The sequence below is a fragment of the Varanus komodoensis genome, unplaced genomic scaffold (genome assembly GCF_004798865.1).
Source record: "Varanus komodoensis strain SLA01 unplaced genomic scaffold, ASM479886v1 scaffold27, whole genome shotgun sequence".
Taxonomy (NCBI): domain Eukaryota; kingdom Metazoa; phylum Chordata; class Lepidosauria; order Squamata; family Varanidae; genus Varanus; species Varanus komodoensis.
Window position 1 is genome coordinate 13,079,662 of NW_025335701.1, and position 20,922 is coordinate 13,100,583.

Here is a 20,922-nt window from a genome sequence, read left to right on the forward strand (position 1 = left end):
TGGGGCCCATGGGCGTCCACTGGCCACTGTAGGATGAAGTTCATTCACAAGTACAGGCTATTCATAACCCAGACATTCATAACCTTGGGACTACCTGTATAATTTAGGATGAGAGAGGAAACATCGTGAAACAGGTGCAAATCAGAAATCCTTGCTGATCTACTGCCAATAACCTGAGAATCCACCATCGATTACCCCTGGATTAGATTATTTGATATGTATTAGCCCCCAGTTTATGACCTAACATTTGTGAACAGTCTCTGGGACTGGTTTGTGTGCATGAACAGAACAAAATAGGGTGAGTTCAGCACTCACAGCCCCAATCTATCTTCTCACCCAGAAAGCGCAACCCAGCCACAGTTAGGGCTGGTTAAAGAAGTAACAGGAATTGGGCATAAAGAGAAGGGGCAGGGCAGAAGCACAGGTTAAAGTTTTCTGGGAATTCAGGAGAAGATAGACTCTGCTGGCGTAAAGAGGTTCAGAAGGAGCAGCTAGAAAACACTTGAAGGACATCAAGAATAGAAGATAAAGAAGGGGCAAGCAAGATGGGGCAAAGAGGAGCTAATCCCCCAGTGAAGCAAAGGGGTGGCTGCTGGGAAGCAGTATTGTCACCACTACTACTATCTTTATACTTTGTCTTTGTTTCCCTTTCCCTAGGAATCCAAGATGGCCTACATAATCCTGCTTTTCCATATCATCCTCAAAAAGGCCCTGTGATCTAGGCTAGGCTGAGAGGCAGTGACTGCCCTAAAGTTACTCAGCAAGCTTTGCAGCTGAGTAGGGACTAGAACCTGGAGCTCCTGAGTTCCAAGGCAACACTCTAACCACTACATCATAGAAGCAGGCATAAGCAAGACCTTTCAGTACAGTCAGGAATACCTGGACAAAAAAGCCTTGCTCAGTTCTGCCAAATTCAATGACCGATGGGCTTGACTCTGCGACCACTTGTCTGCCTTGAGCATCAGCATGTATGCATTCTTTCCAATCCTAGAGCTGCTTACCTGTGTTGCTTTATGGACTTTATTCTAGCGCTTTATGGGCTCGATGCTTTATTCTAGCACTGCAGCTATTTCCCCACACTGTACAGCTTCCTCCTGATTCTGTCAGTGCTTATCTGTGTTGCATTATCGCAGGGGTCCTCGAACTTTTTCACCAAGGGGCCCGTTGAAAGGTGCCAGCACTGGGCGTGGGCCAGAACGGGGGTCCCGGAGGTGCGCTTAGGCTGGTGAGGGGGCGGGGGCGGCGCGTGCAGGTGTGCGCACTGAGGCAGGGGCGGGATGCACGGCGAGGCGCAGGTGGGCACTTGCGGCAAGGTGAGGCAAGGCAGGGGCAGGCATGTGCTGTGAGGCAGTGGCTTGCTCGCTTGGAGGTTGTTTTCTCCGAGTGAGCAAACTGCTACCTCCCTGCGTGCGGGGCAAGGTGGGCGGCAGTGGGCATCCAAATGGGCATGGCAGGCCGGATGAATGGGCACGGTGGGCTGGATCCGGCTCGTAGGCCGTAGTTTGAGGACCCATGCATTATAGGCATCCAGCCTGATCCTGCACGTGCTTATTGTGCTTTAGAAGGCTCTTGGGCAAAAAAAAGAAGGGGGTGCCGATTTGAGCACCGCTTTAAACCAAAGCACCTGCTTTGCATGTAAGAAGTCCCAGTTTCAGTCCCAGGCTCTTGAAAAGGAGAGACGAAACCTCCACTCTAATTGTTGAGTGCAACACCTGTGTGGCCCCACCCACAAGCTTATTTTGCTGCCGCCTCTGATCACTTATTAACCCTTAAAGACCCTGCAAAAAACTAAGCTGCTGTAAAAATTCTGAGCGATGCATTTTACATGCAGAAGACCTGGTGTGAATGCGCTGCTGAGTGGGTTCAGTTCTGTTAGCTCTTGCTAGAAGTGCAGACACCTTGTCATGCTTGCTTTTCAGTAGGCTTAAAATGATGATAATCACATTTGGAAGGTGGTTCCTGAGATTTTTGCCATTTTGCCCTTGGTATGAAAAGGTTTCCCAGCTCTTGTGTTAAAGGTTCTCAGGAGCAGAACTAGACCCAGAAGACCAGTTTGTAGTCAGACTAGAATGTCCTAGTCTGGCTAGACTAAAATGGCTTTTGCTTTAATTCAGCCCAGGTCTGTTGCTAGATGTGAAATGATGGGTGTACCTGGGGAAAAAAATGCAAGGATCCTATTTAGACATAATACTAACGGAAGCATATTTTATTTTGGTTGACTGACTGATTTCTATCCTGCCTTTTTATCTTCTCAGGAACTCAAGGAGCCTTATTTAATTCTCTTCCACCTCTCAATCTTATTCTTGCAACAGCAACCCTGTGAGGTAGGTTGGACTGTGAGCCTGCGACTAGCCCAATGTCACCCAAGGAGCTCCAAGATTGAGTGGAAATTAGAACCCAGATCTCCTGAGTTCCAGCTCAGCACTCTTGACCACTACATCACACTGGCTCTGCTTTAGTTCAGGGGTTCAACATGGCGGTGGATAAGGCCAGAGTCTCTTTCTACCACCCCCTTCTCTCTTTCTTTCTCTCCATGGAATTGGCAGATCACTCTTCCCAGATCACATATAGAGGGCTTTCAAAATTAGATTGAGGCCCACATTATAAAAGCTGTTGCTTGCCAATCTTTGATGTAAATGTTAGTTTATCTAAGTCAAGGTCATCAGCCATGGTTTGATCCTAATCTGTTTTGATGAACCATGGCTCAAACTAACCAGAGTTCCCTCCAGTTTGGATGCAACAATAAGCTCTGGTTAATTTGAAACAGGAAATAGATATTTCTGATCTCCATGTGGCCCCACTGGAGGAGGGGCGTGTGTCCAGCAAAGCCAGCTAAAGCATGGTTTATACACCTTCATTGACGCAGCCAAGTTACCTAGTTGATTATATGAAACGGTTTAATATTTTGTGACTACATTAATGCAATTTATCGTTATCTCAAGCATTTCAAATCCAGCTTGACTCTGCTTGAATCGCTGTCCCAATAATTTTAGATTCTGTCATTTCTGTGCTTGAGCTAAACCAACATTTTCTCTTTGAATGCTGCAGAATCAGCTGGATGGCCGTTTTTTGCTGCTTCTGCACATTACTGGCTCTGTTCCCTCCCTGACCAGCACTTCACTACCTCCCATTCAAAGCCAGTTAAGGTATGATCCTGTGCCTGTTTAGATAGAGAAAAGGCTTCCAGGACTCAGCATGCCCCAGACAGGATTATACCCGTAAGTGCTTAGATACTTTCTGTGTGTCCCTGTGAGTTGCTTATCAGCTTGTTTTATTTGGTTTGTGCTGCACATTTATGGTGCCTATAGATCAGACACTTAGGTCAAAATGGCCTGTCCTTCAAAGTGATTTTTTGACAATGGGCTGTCATTTCTTTGTGTTTTGAGGCAAACTTATCTTCTAGAGACAAGCGCGTGACTGACATATTTCTTCCAAAGAACCAGTACGGGAAGTTGATGCTATAGCTTATGCCTGGAAAACCCTCATGATCCATTTCTTCATGGGATTCTTTTGCATCTTTGGAACCATTCCGTGTTAATGTATTCCCAAAAGCTTCCTAACTCTTGAGAAAGCCAGTGTGGTGTAGTGCCAGAGTGGGACTCTGGACTCTGGTTCTAGTCCCAACTAAGCCTTGAAGCTTACTGAGTGACTTTCAGCTGATCTTTGAGCCCCAGCCTAACCTACCTCCTAGGTTTGTTGTGAGGATAAAATGGAAAGGAGGATTATATTAACTATCTCAGGTCCCCCTGTAGGAAAAAAGGTGGGATGCTAATGTCATACATTATATGTATAATTTAGTATATAAATAAAATAAACTTGTTTCCAAATTGTTGATGCTCAGTAATGTAGCAGAGCATGGGGCTGAGGACCATGATTTTTTAATTAATAGGAGCAGTGATGTCATCTACCTTCGCCCTCCCCCACACTTCCTTATTCCTCTGAGCTTCGCTGCGATCCTTGCCTTATAGTTGTTGCTAGTCGAGAAGCCTCGTCCGTCCATCGTGACCCCATGGACAACATTCCTCCAGGCCTTCCTGTCCTCCACCATCCCCCAGAGTCCACTTAAGCTCACACCAACTGCTTCAGTGACTCCATCTAGCCACCTCATCCTCTGCCGTCCCCTTCTCCTTTTGCCATCTATTGTTCCCAGCATTAGGCTCTTCTCCAGGGAATCCTTCCTTCTCATTAGGTGGCCAAAGTATTTGAGTTTCATCTTCAGTATCTGACCTTTTAAAGAGCAGTCAGGGTTGATCTTTTCTAGGACTGACTGGTTTGATGTTGCAGTCCAAGGGACTCACAGGAGTCTTCTCCAGCACCACAATTCAAAGGCTTCAATTCTTTGGCACTCTGCCTTGTAGTAGCTTTCGCAAAACTGATTTTCCCAACAAATACACATTGTTGTGGGATGGTATAATTGATTTCACATGGCTCAGTCTTGAAGAGGTCAGTAAGGCACTGGAGCTGTATGAAAGAACTAGGGAAAAACATATAAAATAGAAATACCAAGGGAGAGACCTCTCTGTTAGGGCAATATAAGAATGGAATCAGTTACCTAGAGAGATCCTGGTCCCTCCTGCATTAAAGGCATTCGGGATGCTGCTGGACAGCCAGGGAGACTTGCACTGCACACAAGGTTGGCCCCAGCAGCCTTATTGACCAACTTCGCTATTCTGTGACTGTAATCAACAGCTGAGCTATTCAAAATCCTAAAAGACGATGCAGTAAAAGTGCTTCACTCAACATGCCAGCAAATATGGAAAACTCAACAGTGGCCACAGGATAGGAAAAGGTCAGTTTACATTCTGATCCCAAAGAAGGGCAATGCCAAAGAATGTTCAAGCTACCACACCATTGCACTCATTTCACATGCTAGCAAAGTTATGCTCAAAGTTATGCTCACTCATTTCACATGCTAGCATAGTTATGCTCAAATCCTACATGCTAGACTCCAACAGTATGTGGACCAAGAACTATCAGAAGTGCAGGCAGGATTTCGAAGAGGGAGAGGAACTAGAGATCAAATTGCCAACATACGCTGGATCATGGAGAAAGCTAGGGAGTTCCAGAAAACATCTACTTCTGCTTCATTGACTATGCTAAAGCCTTTGATTGTGTGGATTACAACAAATTGTGGCAAGTTCTTAAAGAAATGGGAGTACCAGACCATCTTCTTTGTCTCTTGAGAAACCTATAAGTGGGTCAAGAAGCAACAGTGAGAACTGGACACGGAACCACTGATTGGTTCAAAATTGAGAAAGGAGTTCGGCAAGGCTGTATACTGTCGCCCTGTCTATTTAACTTATATGCAGAGCAGATCATGAGAAAGGCGGAGCTAGATGAATCACCAGTTGGAATTAAGATTGCTGGGAGAAATATCAACAACCTCAGATATGCAGATGATACCATTCTCATGGCAGAAAGTGAAGAGGAACTAAACAGCCTCTTGATGCGGGTGAAGGAGGAGAGTGCAAAAGTTGGCTTGAAACTCAGCATTAAGAAAACTAAGATCATGGCATCCGGTCCTTTCACTTCCTGGCAAATAGATGGGGAAGAAATAGAGGTAGTGACAGCTTTTGTTTTCTTGGGCTCCAAGATCACCGCAGACAGGGACTGCAGCCAAGAAATTAAAAGACACTTGCTCCTGGGGAGGAAAGCTATGGCAAATCTAGACAGCATATTAAAAAGCAGAGATATCACCCTGCCAACAAAAGTGCGTATAGTCAAGACTTTGGTTTTCCCAGGTGCAATGTATGGCTGTGAAAGTTGGACCATAAGGAAGGCTGAGTGCCGAAGAACTGAGGCCTTTGAATTGTGGTGCTGGAGGAGACTCCTGCAAGTCCCTTGGACCGCAAGGCGATCAAACCGGTCAGTCCTAGAGGAGATCAACCCTGACTGCTCTTTAGAAGGCCAGATACTGAAGATGAAACTCTAATACTTTGGCCACCTAATGAGAAGGAAGGACTCCCTGGAGAAGAGCCTAATGCAGGGAACAATAGATGGCAAAAGGAGAAGGGGACGGCAGAGGATGAGGTGGCTAGATGGAGTCACTGGGGCGGTGGGTATGGGCTTGGGTGGGCTCAGGGAGATGGTGGAGGACAGGAAGGCCTGGAGGAGTGTTGTCCATGGGGTCGCGATGGGTCGGACACGACTTCACGACTAACAACAACAACAATCAACACAGCTGCAGCAGAGTCTTTCTGGGGACATGGCAGTGGAGACTGTTGCTTCTGAGTACTTGCTCTCCCAGATTTACCAGTGTGGGTCAAATGATTTGCAAATGTAAAGCAGTGGCTTGCTGAACTGGGCGACCTCCCCGCTTGGTACAGCTGGCCCTATGCCACATCATAAGTTGTTTCTGAAACCTTCACAGTTTCAGAAGCAGTGCGCAGTACCTGCAGCATGAAGGAAGCAGCTGTTGCAAGAGAAACTAGCTTAATGCTGCGGCCTTCTGCCTGCTTCCCCAGGTGTGCCTTCTGCAGTCTGCTTCCCATGCACAAGCTGCAACTATCCGAACTGGTCAGACCAACTTGATCTCCGTTATTTTTTGTGTGCGGTGGCTGAGTGAAGCCCTCTCTCATGCACAGCTTTGTCTTTCCGCCAGTTCTTGGAAGTTACAAGATGGAGTGGAAGGCTTGGCTCTTGAGAATTTTATTTAAAGGCCAATTAATTGTGTTTCTGCTGGCAATGACTTATTTTTCTGTTTGATATGTTCACTGACTACAGCTTCTTGCTTTCATCACTGTAATGGTCCCTTTATCTCTTCCAAAGCCTTTACCTTTCAGAAGCTGCCAGTCTAAACTAGGTCAGAAGCTGACAAAGCTTTTAAAGTGTTTCAGGATTTGCCATAAGGGAGCAGACAATGGGTCAAAAGAGCCCTATCTCATGCATTCTGCCAGTGGCCAATTCTGAAGGACATTTAAAGATAAAACAAGTTATTTTAGCAGACAGACGCACAGTTTGGCAATTCTATGCATGTTTACGAAGGGGTAAGTTTTACTGTATCAGCACTGGCTGGCCTTAGACATTTTGCTGCCTGAGATAAAAGGCAAGAAGGTGTCTGCTCCCGATCTGGTGTACAGGAGTCAGTTGGACTGGCAGTTGAATCTAACTTCAGCTCTGAATTCTATTACATGTATTGCTTTTGTATACCACCTGGTAGCTGAAGCGTTTTGGGCAGTTTAAGAAGATTCGGGGCCCATTCTGTGGCTGGGAGATGCTGCCTCAATGGCCATAGGAACAGTCGCTCTCTGGGGCTGATCGGACATGCACTCCTGTCACTCTTGCAGGGATGTGGTTCTTTCCATGCCGGCTTTGGTTGTGAAGTTAGAAGAATGCCTTTGGAGCCACGGTTGTTGGGTGCCTTTGGGGAAGCTGGCCAGGCAGTTCACCAAAATTGTGATAGAGGATAACATACAACATGATAAAGCATAAGATACATCTATCATGCAAGCTATAGTAGAAAGCATCCTTCCTTGCTTGCTTAGAAGAGTGGTCAGACTGGTGTTGGGAACATTCACATAAATCCTGGCAGAAAAGGGTTGCTTATATGTGCCCTTGTGTCATAAAATCAAATCTGCACCCTCTTTCTCAGAATGCAACCAATTTCCAAGCCAGGTTACTGTTTGGCATTTGCTGTTATTTTAAGAAGTGGGACTTGATGGCTTCCCCAAGAAGCTGCCAGGGCTATTGATCAGTAAGAACTGGTCAGAATTGTAGTCACCCTCATTTGAATGCCAAGACCCAGAGTAATTCCTGTACCTCAGTGATCATTATGTTACTCTCCTGCACTCAAATGCCATTTGAGTGCAGGAGCCACCTCTGCAGACCTCTCACCTTCTTCTGATTGTGTTTACCTTATTCCATCATCAGCTGCCCAACTGCTGGGCCCACTCAGAATCTATAAAACACTCTGTGTATGTTCTAAAAACTTGTAGCTGGTGGTGGGGACCACTACCCAGTAGCTTGCTGTCGAAAGTAGCTACGGGGGGGCTGGGCGACCTCACCATTGAAAATGCTGGGTTCAAGGCGGTTCTGTCGTCCCTGCTGGCCCTGGACATTCTTTTCGCCATTGGTAAAGAGGCTCTAACACTGAGTAGGTGGGCGCCAGTCCTGCGTGGAGATGAGCGAATGAACACTTTTAAGGATTGCCAAGATTTTCCAAACCTCACTTTGAAGCACAAAGTTGCCTTTTCCCCCACATTCAATAGGGCTCTATTTTGTAGGTTTTGTTTCCCACCCCATAGAGCATGGATCCTTAAACTACAGCCCATGGGCCGGATATGGTCCACCATGCTAATCTATGCGGCCCACCTCAGACCTTTTGGACTCACTCAGAGAAAACAATCTCTGAGGTAGTCCCAAAGCTCTGAGCCAGAGCAGGCATACTCAGTGGGGAGATGGCCGCGATCGTGCTGGGGGAGAGATGGCCGCGATCGTGCCCGCCTTCCCTGCACGAGCATGCCCGCAACTGCGCCTGTTTTCCCTTCACGATCATGCTGCAGTGGGGGCGTGGGGAGATGGCTGTGGTCGCACTCGTGGAGGGAGACGGGCACGATTGCGGTTGTGCTCAGGGGGGTAGATGGCTACGATTGGGCTCGGCGGGGAGATGGCTGTGATTGTACCCGCCTTCCCTGCACGAGTGTGATCACATCTGTCTCCCCCCCACCCCGAGCATGATCACGCCCATCTTCCCCCACACCCAGCACAGTCATGGACATTGTGAGCAAGCGGAGCAAACATTTTTAATTTTTTTTTTAAATTTTTACTTAATTTTTACTTAATTTTAATTTTACTTAATTTTTACTTAATTTTAATTTTACTTAATTTTTACTTAATTTTAATTTTACTTAATTTTTAATGTGCAGTGTGCATAGCAATTTGTTCATATTTTTTTAAAACTATAGTCCAGCGCCACAACTGTCTGAGGGACAGTGAAATGGCCCCCTGTTTAAAAAGTTTGAGGACTCCTGCCATAGACTAATGTGCAAAAAGGTGCAACTTTGCAAAATTGAAATTTTAAATTATTTTAAAAGTGCGCATGCTTTCCAATGTGATCTCCGATTCAGAAGTAGAACATTTTCAGAGAAAACATGTCCCTGCTCACATCTGCATTCAGGGTCATGAATGGGGCATGTCCGTATGGCTTGTATCACTAATCCTGTACCTGCAAGTACTTCATTAGGGTACGGTCCCCTGCATTTTGATGGGTCACACACACCAACCAGCAGCACCTAACCTTGAGACCAATTTGGTGACTTCCACCTGTGTCATGCCACAACTTCCAGAATCCCCAGTCGGTGCTGTTGGAGCTGTAGTCCAACATAGCCAGAGAGTGCTAAACTAGGGAAGATCCAGATAGTTGTCCATCATTGTCTCCAAGGCCCACAGAGGGGAAAAGTGCAGTGAGAACACAACCCTCCCAAGTCAGTCCTGCTACTTACACCTAAATCCACCTGCTAGCTGTTAAACAGTCTTCTGCCTGGTCCCATCGCTTCAGGAGGTCATGCTTACAGTACAGAAGTAGACGAAACTGCTAACGATGGAGGGTTTTCAACCTTACTTAACTTGGTGCCCACTGGCCATGCCGATTCAGTGAGATGGGAGAGGGCACCACGTTGGGGATATTGTTTTACTTCATGTCTCCATCCCAGAGCTTTAATTTGTTACCTTTGCCCTTTAAAAGTACTTGGTTATGCTGATTGCTTCATTATGCCTTTTCCATGGAGGTAAGCTTAAAATTCGGGTATATGCGTTTTACACAGGTACATACACAAGAGCCTGCCAGCCCATTGTTTTCCTTGGTATTTCTTGGTCCTTGGTATTTCTAGCTGCCCCAGTTCTCTGCTCACAAGAACAATCTTTTCTCTTGCATTACTTAATCGGAAAAGGCCTGATCCAGTCCTGTTAGAAATGTTCTTGATAGAGGGAGTATAAATTTCAGTCTGCCTTGTATGTCCAACCTGTGACCACTAGATGTCCTCATAACCTCAAACATTTAAGAAGCTCAAGGCCTAGGGTTATAGCCAAGCATAGTCCTATTGGCTCTAAGCAGGACTAACTTTGGATACAAACCTGTAGATCCATATGGTATGAGCATTATGATATTGAACTTATGGATCTGACAGGAGTTAAGAATCCATCCGTGTCCCCTGACCTGAAACTGTGCCTTATACAGCAAAAGCTGCTCTTTGGGGCATATTGGAGTCCACGGTGCCCATTTCAGGGAGAGGAAAGGATCACCCTCTAATAAATGGTGGCGTATTGGATGGCAGGAGTGTCATTAGTGCACGTCATATGGAGATGCCCCTTCTGAACAGAAGCTGTCAGACACATCAACTTTGTCTAAATACATCATTCTTGTTTAAAGATGGCAATGTATCACTGAGCTGCAGTCCCACATCCTGGAAGGTATCCTCCGCACCGCAAGAGGCCTGTGGCAGCCCTCCCAGTGGCTAAGAGGCTCCTACTGCGGGAATGAGGAGACCCGTCAGCACCGTCAACCATGCAGTGGACTGAAGTCCTCACAACATCGGGCCTCCTCTGGGGGAACCTGCTGCTGAAGACAACCTTGTCTCCACGCTCCTTCTGACATTTGGTCAACTTACATTAATGATACGCAACAGGAACTTTTTATGCATATGTGTGAGCAGATATGTATACATCTATGTTATTAGTGATACTTCCAAGACCAGTTCAACTTATCTCTGATTGTTACTGTGTGGCTATATGGTGTATGTATGTATGTACATGTGTCCTTGTTTTGTTTTGTCCCTTTCATGGATGTATTTTGTGGTTCTACTCTTGTTTTGTATTCTTGGTGGCTTTTCACTGATGTTTAGCTTTGCTGAAAGAGTGTTACAGATCAAACAGAATAATACCTATATTTTAAAGCATCCATCCTAAGTCCCACCTTCATGCAGCAAACAAGGATTTCTGTATTTTTAAAAGAATGTTCTGCACAGTGGAAAGTTCCAGAACACAAGCTTTGTTGCCTTGGTAATGGAAAGGTCATGGAATGAAGTAGGCCAGCATCAATTCCTTCCCTGCAGCTTGGGAAGAATATCGCTATCGTCTTCCTTGTGTGTTGACTTCTGGCAAGGCTGAGGGCGTCTCCTTCAGCTGTGAGGTGAGAATTGCTACACCTCACAACACTTAATTCCTCTGCCACTCAGATTGCCAGCACCCGCCCTCCCATGCTCCTGTGCATTTAACAGCAGCCTTACCAAAAGAAATGTGCTAGGCGAAATGCTTTCCAACATGGAGAGCAAGTTGGCGGATGCTTCACTGGTTCACTTTCTGTATATTAAATCTGCTGCCAAATGTATAGGGACAAACCCAATAAAATATTGCTAATCATGATTTTTTTCCATTCTGATATTTTGATTTTTAAGATTCCCATTTCAGGCAGTGCCTGAAGGATGACCGAGGATGGGCTCAGCTGCTCATTTATCACACCATAGCATGGCCAGATACAAATGGCATTTCTTTATTTCCAAATATCCAGCCTGCATAACTCAAGAGGCTTGCCCATTGTGCTTAGGACACTTGATGTGGCTTAGCTCCGAAGCCAGGAAACTGATGTACAAATCAATAGGTAGAACTTTCATTGGTTAAATCATGCAATCATCAACACATAACCAGGCCTGAGAAAAACCCTCTTTTCTAGGAATCGGAAGGCTCTATCCTTGAAATGCAGCTGACACTGACCAGGCACCAGTCCAGGGAAAGCTAGTTGGCACTTGACAGATAACAGCAGCCAAACAAAGGGCAATTCACACCAGCCCACCCCATCCCCCTCCTCTCCTATTGAACAGCGCCCCAGCTTCCCACTCCAGATCACTCCACTGTAACTTTTTGCTCCTGCAACCTACTGAGTGATAACTATTACATGTAACCCTTTAATGATCAATGTATAAAAAGGCCAACAGAGGACTGCTCAGGTGTGCCACCTGGAACAATTTGTTGGTAGCCGGTTATTCTCATGAATCCATCCTTTAACAGAAAACTGTCCCCCATTGTGTATTTTGCCTGTACACACACAAGGACACTGACCATTTGGTCAAAAAGTCCAATGGCACTCTTACATTACTTTTTTTACAATCCCCTTATCTAAAGATGAAAAGCCCTTCTGTGTTTCATAGCAGCTGAAAAATAACAATGTTACGTGTCATGCAGCATTATTGTTAACCCTAACCGCCAACCCAAAACTTTCCCCAGAAGCAAAAATGACAAAACTAAGGTTGCCATACTTTGTGCCCATAACATTACAGTTAATGCTGCCTAATAACCTACAGAGGTAGTTACAAGGATGTGACTTCTGCATATCAAAGTAGGAAAAAGATGGAAGGGAATGTTCCTCAGAGATAGGAGGATGGGGCGATACTTTGGAGATGAGGAGAAATGCGTCAATTATTCTAGCTGCATCTTATATCAACTGGCCTCTTTTGAGATACCACCTAAACAATTCAGGAAAAAACATGCAGCTTGCTAAAAGTAGAGCTTCCCCTAGCCAGCAGTGTCTAGCTCTTGCCAATGACTGCATGATTTACCTATATAATTTCATAGCTATTGATTTGCTCCTCAATGAAATGGCAAAACTCTCTGGAGAAGGCAATCATGTTATGAAAAGTTGAAGGCAAAAGAAGAAAATTAAGACCTGAAATGAATTGATTCCATAAAGGAAGCCACAGCCTTAAATTTAGAACAGCTATCCATGGGTGTCATAAATAGGACATTTTGGAGGGTTTTCATTCGTAGTTGGAGATGACTTGAATGGCACATAACAACATAACAAACCATAATGTTGTATCCCAGCGGACGCCTAGTCAGTCCTTGGCAAACAGACCACAAGACCAGAGTGGAGAGAAGCAGCTCCTTTATTGTACCTGCGAAGGGACCAACACTTTAGTAAAGTGCGGTCCCGATGTACGGTATTACAAGCCTTTTTATAGCATTTCTTTATCTCTGGAAAAGTACTAACGTATGTCTTTGGCACGTCTCTTGGCACAGTTTCTGCTGACCACCCCTAATTGTCGCTGGTATCCGGTATAGTCATGTTATCTTCCCTGCCTGACCTTGTGCTCGTGCTTCTTGTGCATCTCTATCACCACCTGGTTCCTGTTTTTGGTTTCGCATGCTCATGCTTGTGTGACTCTGAGAGGGTAGGGGTATACCCTGTACCTTTCAGATAAAGTAGTTAGCAATTAGGTGTGTCGTGCGCAAGGGTGGGTTAGGTTCAATAAGCGATAAGCGGATATTCTGTGCTGCTAGCCTAGTTCACATAACGAGCAAACTTTGCCTTCACCAGCAGCCTCCATGCCAGGAAGAGCTTCAGCAAGCAGCTGCATTGCTGCATGCATTCCAGGCTGAAGAGAAAGGTACAAAGCAGAGGCAGGATTTAGAAAGAAGGAAGGAAGGAAGGAGCCCAACCAGGAAAGAACCTGTTTGGATCACAAAAGCAGAAAGAGCCTTTGTGGTGCACTAGTTACAAGTCCTGGCCTGGGAATTATGAGAGGCAGATTCTGATCTCTACTCAGCCAGGAAGCTCCCTGGTTAACTTTGCTTTGGACTGATTAGAGTCTAAACCATGCTAATTAACTATCGCTAAAGGAGGAGGATACACTTCCGGTTCCCATTTGAACGTGAAAGGCACCCCGTGACGCAACACAACCCAAAAAAAGTACAAGTACCATCGAGATTCATAAGAGTATTGGACGGAGCGGCTGGTCAATGCACCACCACGCTCCTCCCTGCATACAGTGCAAGTCAAATGAGAGCCGGAAGTGAGGACGGTGGCTCATGCTTGGTTTAAAGGAAGCTTGTGATTGATGTCCGTGCCGCGGGGAGCCGGAAGAAACTGCGGCGCTTCCTGCGCCAGGGCAGCCGCAGAGTTTTCAAGCGGCGCCAACCTTAATGGGGCAAATGCCTCAGCCCCTTGCTGGCGGGAAGGGGAGTTCTGGCAAGCATGCCCATACCCGGGCGCAGCTTCGCTGGCACTGCTGCGCGTTTCTGCTCTCACATAGGACCTTTCCTCAGGGGGAGTTACCAGAAGAAGTAAGAATGATAAAGGTGACTTTAAGAGGGGTCCCCGACGAAGTATCCTGCAGATGTGCCGGGCAACTCCCCCAGAGCCCAATCTACCTGGAAGGCAGCGGGTGGCATTAGAGCCGAGACGCGTTTCTGTGTCACTTTTCTCGGAGAAATCAAGCTATTTGCATTGCAGAGGACAACACACGACAATTACAAACTGAATTCTCTTCCCGCTGCCGCTGCCGGAGTTGTCCTTGGGTTAGTCCGCTGCAGCCAAAGCAACCACAAGGCTTGGACCCTGAAAGACAAACACATTTTCTGCAGCATGTGCCTTTATGGATGCATGCTACGAAAAATTTGCTAGCCGTTAAGGTGCTCCAAGACTCACAAAATCAGATGAATTCCACATGGTAATATGTAAAATTTCAGATAGTTGTTTTTCCAGCAGTCAGTTAAGTTTACTGAGTGCATGTGTTGTGCTATTCAGTTGTAGGTTTGATGCGCGAAAGCTCTAATCTGACCCAAAGAGAAACAAATGCATGCTAACACGCGCGCACACACACACACACTCTTGCACTAACCTGACAAAGTCTCTGTCTTTCATAGCTACTTGTAAAAATCAGCTAGTTTCCCTAAAACTTGTTGCTTTAGGGAGTTAAACATCATTACTTCTTGATTTCTTTAGTTTAAATTATTGTTAGACGCACAGGAGCAGGTACTGATGGAAAAGGTGGTAGCTCTAGGAATCTTCCTAGACAAGAGGAATTAATTGTTCTAGGAGAGCAGAAAGTATAATTGGGTTAACACAAAGCTGGTTAAGCCTTTGACCTGGAACCTGAACAACGGAGAGGGGAAGGGAACCTGTCAAATCATTTCACTGGTTGGGGCATTACAACCCTTTTTCTCGCAGGGCTGCAGTGACTTTTTCCATACTGTGCATCGGGCAAAGGCTTGAGCCGGAATTTCTTAACTGCCATGTTGTCATGCCAGAAAAAAATTGCATCTGTCCAATTTCTGCTTGTCAGCCAGCAGATGGAGGCACAGGAAGAAACTCAAAGTTGTAATGCAAGCAAAATGTATCAGAGAGAGCTGGTATGATTTAAGCCGCCCCAAGGCTTCGGCAAGGGGCGGCATAGAAATGTTAATAATAATAATAATAATAATAATAATTTACTTGCAGAGTTATAAAATGGTGCAAGGGGCATATGGATGGCAACATGTATGTGCTTAATAGTTGGGAAGGAGTTGGTTGATCATTTATTGTCTATAGCAGATAAGACATTACTAAACCATAAGTATGATAATTAAACTAGAATAGTAGAGTTGGAAGGGGCTATAAGGCCATCAAGTCCAACTCCCTGCTCATTGCAAGACCCCAAATTAAAGCATCTGACAGATGGCTGTCCAGCTGCCTCTTGAATGCCTCCAGTGTGGGAGATCCCACAGCCTCCCTAGGTAATTTGTTCCATTGCCATACTCCTCTAACAGGACCCCCCCCCCCCCCGATATCTAGCTGGAGTCTGGCTTCCTGAAACTGAAGCCTATGTAATAAATAAACCAGAGAACCACTGTAGCTCAGTGGTACAACACCAGCACCAATAAGGTTCAGACCTGCTTATCTCCGGCTAATGGAATCTGCCACCTGCCAAAATAAGCAGGACTACTGGACCATTGATCTTAGCTTATTGCTATTTTATTCAAGTATGTATAAAACAATTCAGAGAAAGGGTTAAATGTTTTATTCAAAAGATTTAACATACTAATAACTAATGGTAATCTTGTATGTTCGTAAGAGCACTGTCTTCCTTAGAACTCATTTGTGCAATCAGCTTGTGATCTCATGATCACTGGATAATCTCTTCTTTTGATTTTAGGAACGATTGCCCATGCATTCTGAAAGCCACCATTGATGCAGAGTTGTTTTCACACACCCCTCCCTGCAATCTTGATATTTCCTGCTCCCAGGAAATATTCCTGACGGTTTGAAGTTGGAAAGGAGTTTGCCAAGTGTGGGAGAATACATGATTTTCACAGGCTGGAGACAGAGGCTGCCCCACTTATGGGGTGGAGGCATCTTCCGAAAAGGCTTAAAGCAAAAGAACCAAAGCAGCTGTTTGCTCTGGAGGTGTTGTCACTGGAAGACCAATGGAAGACCCCTGGATCCAGAGATGAGAACATTTATAGAGAAGAACACTGAAGTCGTCCACAGTGGGAACCTCACGCCAGAAATAAGTTTGCGCCTTCTGACTCCGCGCTGCCGATTTTGGCATGAGAAAGGTGCCTTGTGGCCATATGGTGACCCCTACTGGGCCATCTACTGGCCTGGAGGCCAAGCATTATCTAGGTATAGCAGACTGAGCACCAGAAGGCTTATATCAGGGTTGTTTAAGTTCTTTCAGCACAAGGGCTAAATTCTGTTTTTAAGATGGAGGGTGGCTACTCATTTCAGTTGTGGGTATGGCTAAACAGTGGTAGGTCAAAACACTAAAATCTTAGCAAACTTAATGCCAGTAAGTTCTAGAAGCAGCAGTTCAGCCTTTTAGAAGGAGACAGAAACTGCAGAAAAGCTGGAAAACCACCAAAGGAAAGGGTCATCAGAGGAAAGGGGCTGGCACTTTCGGTGTACTTTCAGAGAGCTAGACTGGGACCCCAGGTTTGGTTTGCAAGCTCCAAAACAACTGGGTTTTATATGCTTTGTAACCTGCATTAGGACAGATAAGTTTCTCTTGAAAAGGAGCACAGAAATAGGCTAATAATAGGCTGATACAACAAACTTTGTCATGAATATTGTATTTACTGTTCTTCTTTTTCCAAATATTCTCAGATACTTTCTTGACAACCCCGAAGTTGTCAGAATGAAAAAAATTCTAGATGTTGGAAGTGGTTGTGGTGCAACAGCCATAGCGGCCGTGATGAGTGGCGCATTGCAGGTTGTCGCCAGCGACATTGATCCTGGTAAGATACTCCCCCGTGCAGTGGTGCCTCAGTGGAGAAAAGCAGCAGGCATATTTTAAAGAACTTAAAATTTCTGTTTTTCTAAACAAACATATAATATGCCCCTAAGAGCAGCCTCTGTATCAGATAACTGGAAAATGGCTAATGTAACACCAATTTTTTAAAAAGGGGGAGCTCTGGGAATGTGTAGGCCTGTTAATTTATTGTCTGTTCCATGTAATTAAATTGGTTGCTTCCTAATTATTCAGTATTAAATTAGGAAGTATATAGAAGAACAGTCCCTGCTGAAAAAATCAGCCTGGTTTTCAGAAAGGTAAAGCCATACCTCACTTATTTGTCAGTAAGCATGTGGACAGGGGGGTCTGGCTGACATTGTTGACTTGGACTTTTAAAAGGCTTTTGACTAAGTCCTTCATCAAAGACTCTTGAGCAAACTTGGCAGTCATGAAAAAAGCGAAGAGTCCTCATATAGATCAGTAACTGATTAAAGAACAAAGAGTTTCTGCAGAGAATAAACAGTAATTTCTCCCAGTGGTGGGATGAAAATCATGGTGTCTGACTGGAATGGGTATTAGAATCTTTGCTTTTGAGAAAGTTCATTAATGAGCTGCAATTAGGAGTGAGCAGTGAGTTGGCCATGTTTGATGAAACCAAATTATTTTAGGTGGTTGAAACAAAAAAGGGACCATGAAGAGCTCAGTTGCAATGAAAATGGACAAAATGTAGCACCCAATTAAATGCCTCATGTAGAGAAGCCCATTATCCTAGTTGTAGGATATCTTGTTGAAACTATTTTAGCAAGGAAAGTTTTATTCAGCAAAGGGTCAGAAACATTAGAAAACAGATCAATCCATGTGGGATTCCCAAGTAAGCAGTTCCTACACTAATCTTTTTTTAATGCCATTGCTTTTCATGTCAGTTGCAGCAGCTGCCATGGTGCTGAACTGTGAATTGAACAATATGGATCCCCTCCCTGTTGTAACCAAGAACCTGATTGGTACTGAGATGGACGCCTGGGATCTTATTGTCCTAGGGGACATGTTTTACAGTGAAGAACTTGCAGACAGCCTCCATCAGTGGTTGAAGAAATGCACCCAAGTCCATGGAACTAAAGTGCTGATTGGGGACCCCGGTCGGCCCTATTTAGTGACTCACCAGATTCAGAAACAGTTGCACAAAGTCAGTGAGTATGCCTTGCCCCAGATAACACAGCAAGAAAACAACGGCTCAACAAGTACCATAGTCTGGCACTACCGGCCTTGACTCTGAGTGGCTTCCAGACTCAGACACACTGGATTATTTTGTGCTACTTGAACCACTTCAATTCCATTTCTGGCAGTTCATATTCTTGTTGGGGTCAATATATACACTCTGACCCACTTCCATGCCTCACTGTAGATTTGCACCTACAGAAGATGCAGCTGCACAGAATAGGAAAACAGTTAAGAACAATTTAAAAACCACTTTGTGTTATAATGCCTCCTTAAGGCCATTGAAAAAAGATATGTGCATGCCAAATTGGGGCTAAGCTTTTAACAAATAACTTTGCATGAAAGTAAATCATGTAAATAAAGGATGTAAATGAAGGATGTTTCTGTTGACAGCTGTTGGCCAGGTTAGCAAAGTACAACCTCCAGAATCAAAGTCAGTTGACCTCATGAAGGCTAGTAATTGGAGAGCAACAGATGAGAAGGATCAACCCTTTCATGTAAGGTTTGTGGTTTCCCAGAGACATCCAGCTGGGAAACAGGTTGGTGTATTAGAAGTGCCTTTGGTATAATCCAGTGTGCCTTTTCTCATGTTCTTAGTTCTTGTTTTGCTTGGGACAATGTTAATAAACGTATCTTACCTTGTAGTCCATCAGGTGAGTTTTCTTGTTCCTTTCACTAATGTTGAAAATGAATATCCCCATAACGCCGCAGTCCTATGCTTGCTTAATTTGGAAATACGCATAGCACTGAACACACAATGGAGGTTCTTTTCCAAAAACCATCGCTCAGTGAAGCGAAGGGAGAAATGGCTAGCAGAAGGGCCTTTTTTGTGATTGCACCCTACTTATGGAAGACCCCCCCCCCCAAGGAGATGTGCCTGGTGCTGTCCCTGCTTGTCTTCCAGCATGAGGTAAAGATTTAACAGGTGTTTTTAGTAGCTAACCTGGTTTTTAACATTACTTTACTTATTGCTGTGTGCTCAGTGTGACCTTTTGCCTTGAATATCAGATTTTATATTTTTTAGTGGATTTTATTCTTGTACTGTTGGTTCTATTGTTTTATTTTTTATTGTTGTTCTTATAAGATGCCCAGAGATCCCACTGGGCTATGGGGTGATATATAAATAAAATACATAAAAAAATAAAGGTAAAAAAGGTAAAGGTTTCCCCTTTTGTCCAGTCATGTCTGACTCTAGGGGGCAGTGCTCATCTCTGTTTCCTAGCCGAGGGAGCCAGCGTTTGTCCGCAGGCAGTCTCCGTGGTCATGTGGCTGGCATGATTAAACACCGAAGTGCATGGAATGCTGTTACCTGCCCACCAAAGTGGTACCTTTTTATCTACTTGCATTTGCATGCTTTCAAACTGCAAGGTTGGCAGGAGCTGGGACGGAGCAACCGGAACTCACTCCGTTGTGCAGATTCGAACCGGTGACCTTTTGATCAACCAGCCCAGCAGCACAGCAGTTTAAACCACTGCGCCACCTGCAGTCCCTTTCATAAATAAATACTGAGTCTTAATTCTGCATAAATACACAGATGATCAAAAATCTCTTAAATGGTTTCATTTGTACCCTGCCCCATGTCACTCTCTTTTAACATTCTTTGTCACTGATGAAGCAAGCAGCTTTCATTGTTTGAACATTAATAGGTCTTGTAGGAAGTACTGAAGGACTGTGATAAAAAAAGGATCAGAATCTGCTGATATGATGAGACTATGAATTGAGCAGTTGTGTCTGCTCTGAAGAAGTTTGAATGTAGCTTTTCTTGTATCTCTGTATTCTTCAAAATGTATATGAGGTGTATTAGTCCTGTACTAGGTAGAGTTATCTGGCTTTGCTATGTTTTCCTTGCCTTTTTATAGAAATTGTTTCCATAGTTTCATCTTTATCATCACTGAATGTGACTTTTCTACATTATGTAATTGATTCAGAAAGAACAGATTTTGTTCAGAGATGTTCAGTCTTTATAATAGTGTCCAACCCCTAGATCAGTTGGACATTTATTTAATATGTTATTTTTTCAGACATCATCTATACAGAACCTACCTGGTCCATAATTCACAATTTATCACATTGTAACAAATTCTCATATTAAACGGTAGTGCAACAGTACTTTTTATAGTATCTGGTAAGCTGCCACCATGCCAATATCAAAGAAAATGAATTTACCAATAAAATTCTCAGCCCAGTGGATAAGATGCAAGCCATCAGTCCTTTATTTTGTAAATATCTAACAGTGAGGGAGAGATCTCCCCTGGACAAGCTAGTACAGGGATGTCTGTCTCTCAATCATCAAACACCTTATATATGACAAAGTACAAGGTTCTTGTGTGTAGCAAAGCAAGAAGCAGTACATTTCCATTCCCACAGTTGGTCATCGTCTTGTGAGATAGAGAGGATTGTTGCCTTCTCTAGGTTCCCCACCCCACCCCTTATTATATTCAGGCACTTGGCATTAACTCTCTCCCATGCAAAGGATCACTAGGCTACAATACTTCCAATGATTTTTTTAGGATTTTCATAACACAACAAAGCTGTACCTTAGCAAGTAATTAGACAAACTGCCCCTGGCAGGTACCATGGCTTAAACAAGCCACCATGATTGTGCAAACCAAGACTATATCAATTTGACTATATGAAATTGACTCCTGTCAATTTGGCAAACTGGAACTTACGTAACAAAGACCAATTCTGGTATGAGTTACCCTTGGTTTTATGCTTTGCTTACAGT

General features: G+C 44.5%; 1 protein-coding gene across 1 annotated transcript; it reads left to right on the top strand.

Moving 5' to 3' along the window:
• The first annotated feature begins 13,875 nt into the window (after positions 1-13,875).
• Positions 13,876-18,841, top strand: ETFBKMT (electron transfer flavoprotein subunit beta lysine methyltransferase). Its single transcript, XM_044434133.1, has 4 exons — positions 13,876-14,438; positions 15,903-16,372; positions 16,853-16,983; positions 17,903-18,841. The coding sequence occupies exons 2-4, from the start codon at positions 16,050-16,052 to the stop codon at positions 18,244-18,246; spliced, it is 798 nt and encodes a 265-aa protein (XP_044290068.1). The 5' UTR covers positions 13,876-14,438; positions 15,903-16,049; the 3' UTR covers positions 18,247-18,841.
• Positions 18,842-20,922: the final 2,081 nt, after the last annotated feature.

Bases quoted from the DNA above. Each gene is read 5' to 3' on its own strand.
- ETFBKMT (XM_044434133.1), top strand. From the start codon at position 16,050: ATGATTTTCACAGGCTGGAGACAGAGGCTGCCCCACTTATGGGGTGGA. The intron at 16,373-16,852 runs GTATAGCAGACT...AAATATTCTCAG, and splicing joins GGAGGCCAAGCATTATCTAG to ATACTTTCTTGACAACCCCG. The intron at 16,984-17,902 runs GTAAGATACTCC...TTTTCATGTCAG, and splicing joins CGCCAGCGACATTGATCCTG to TTGCAGCAGCTGCCATGGTG.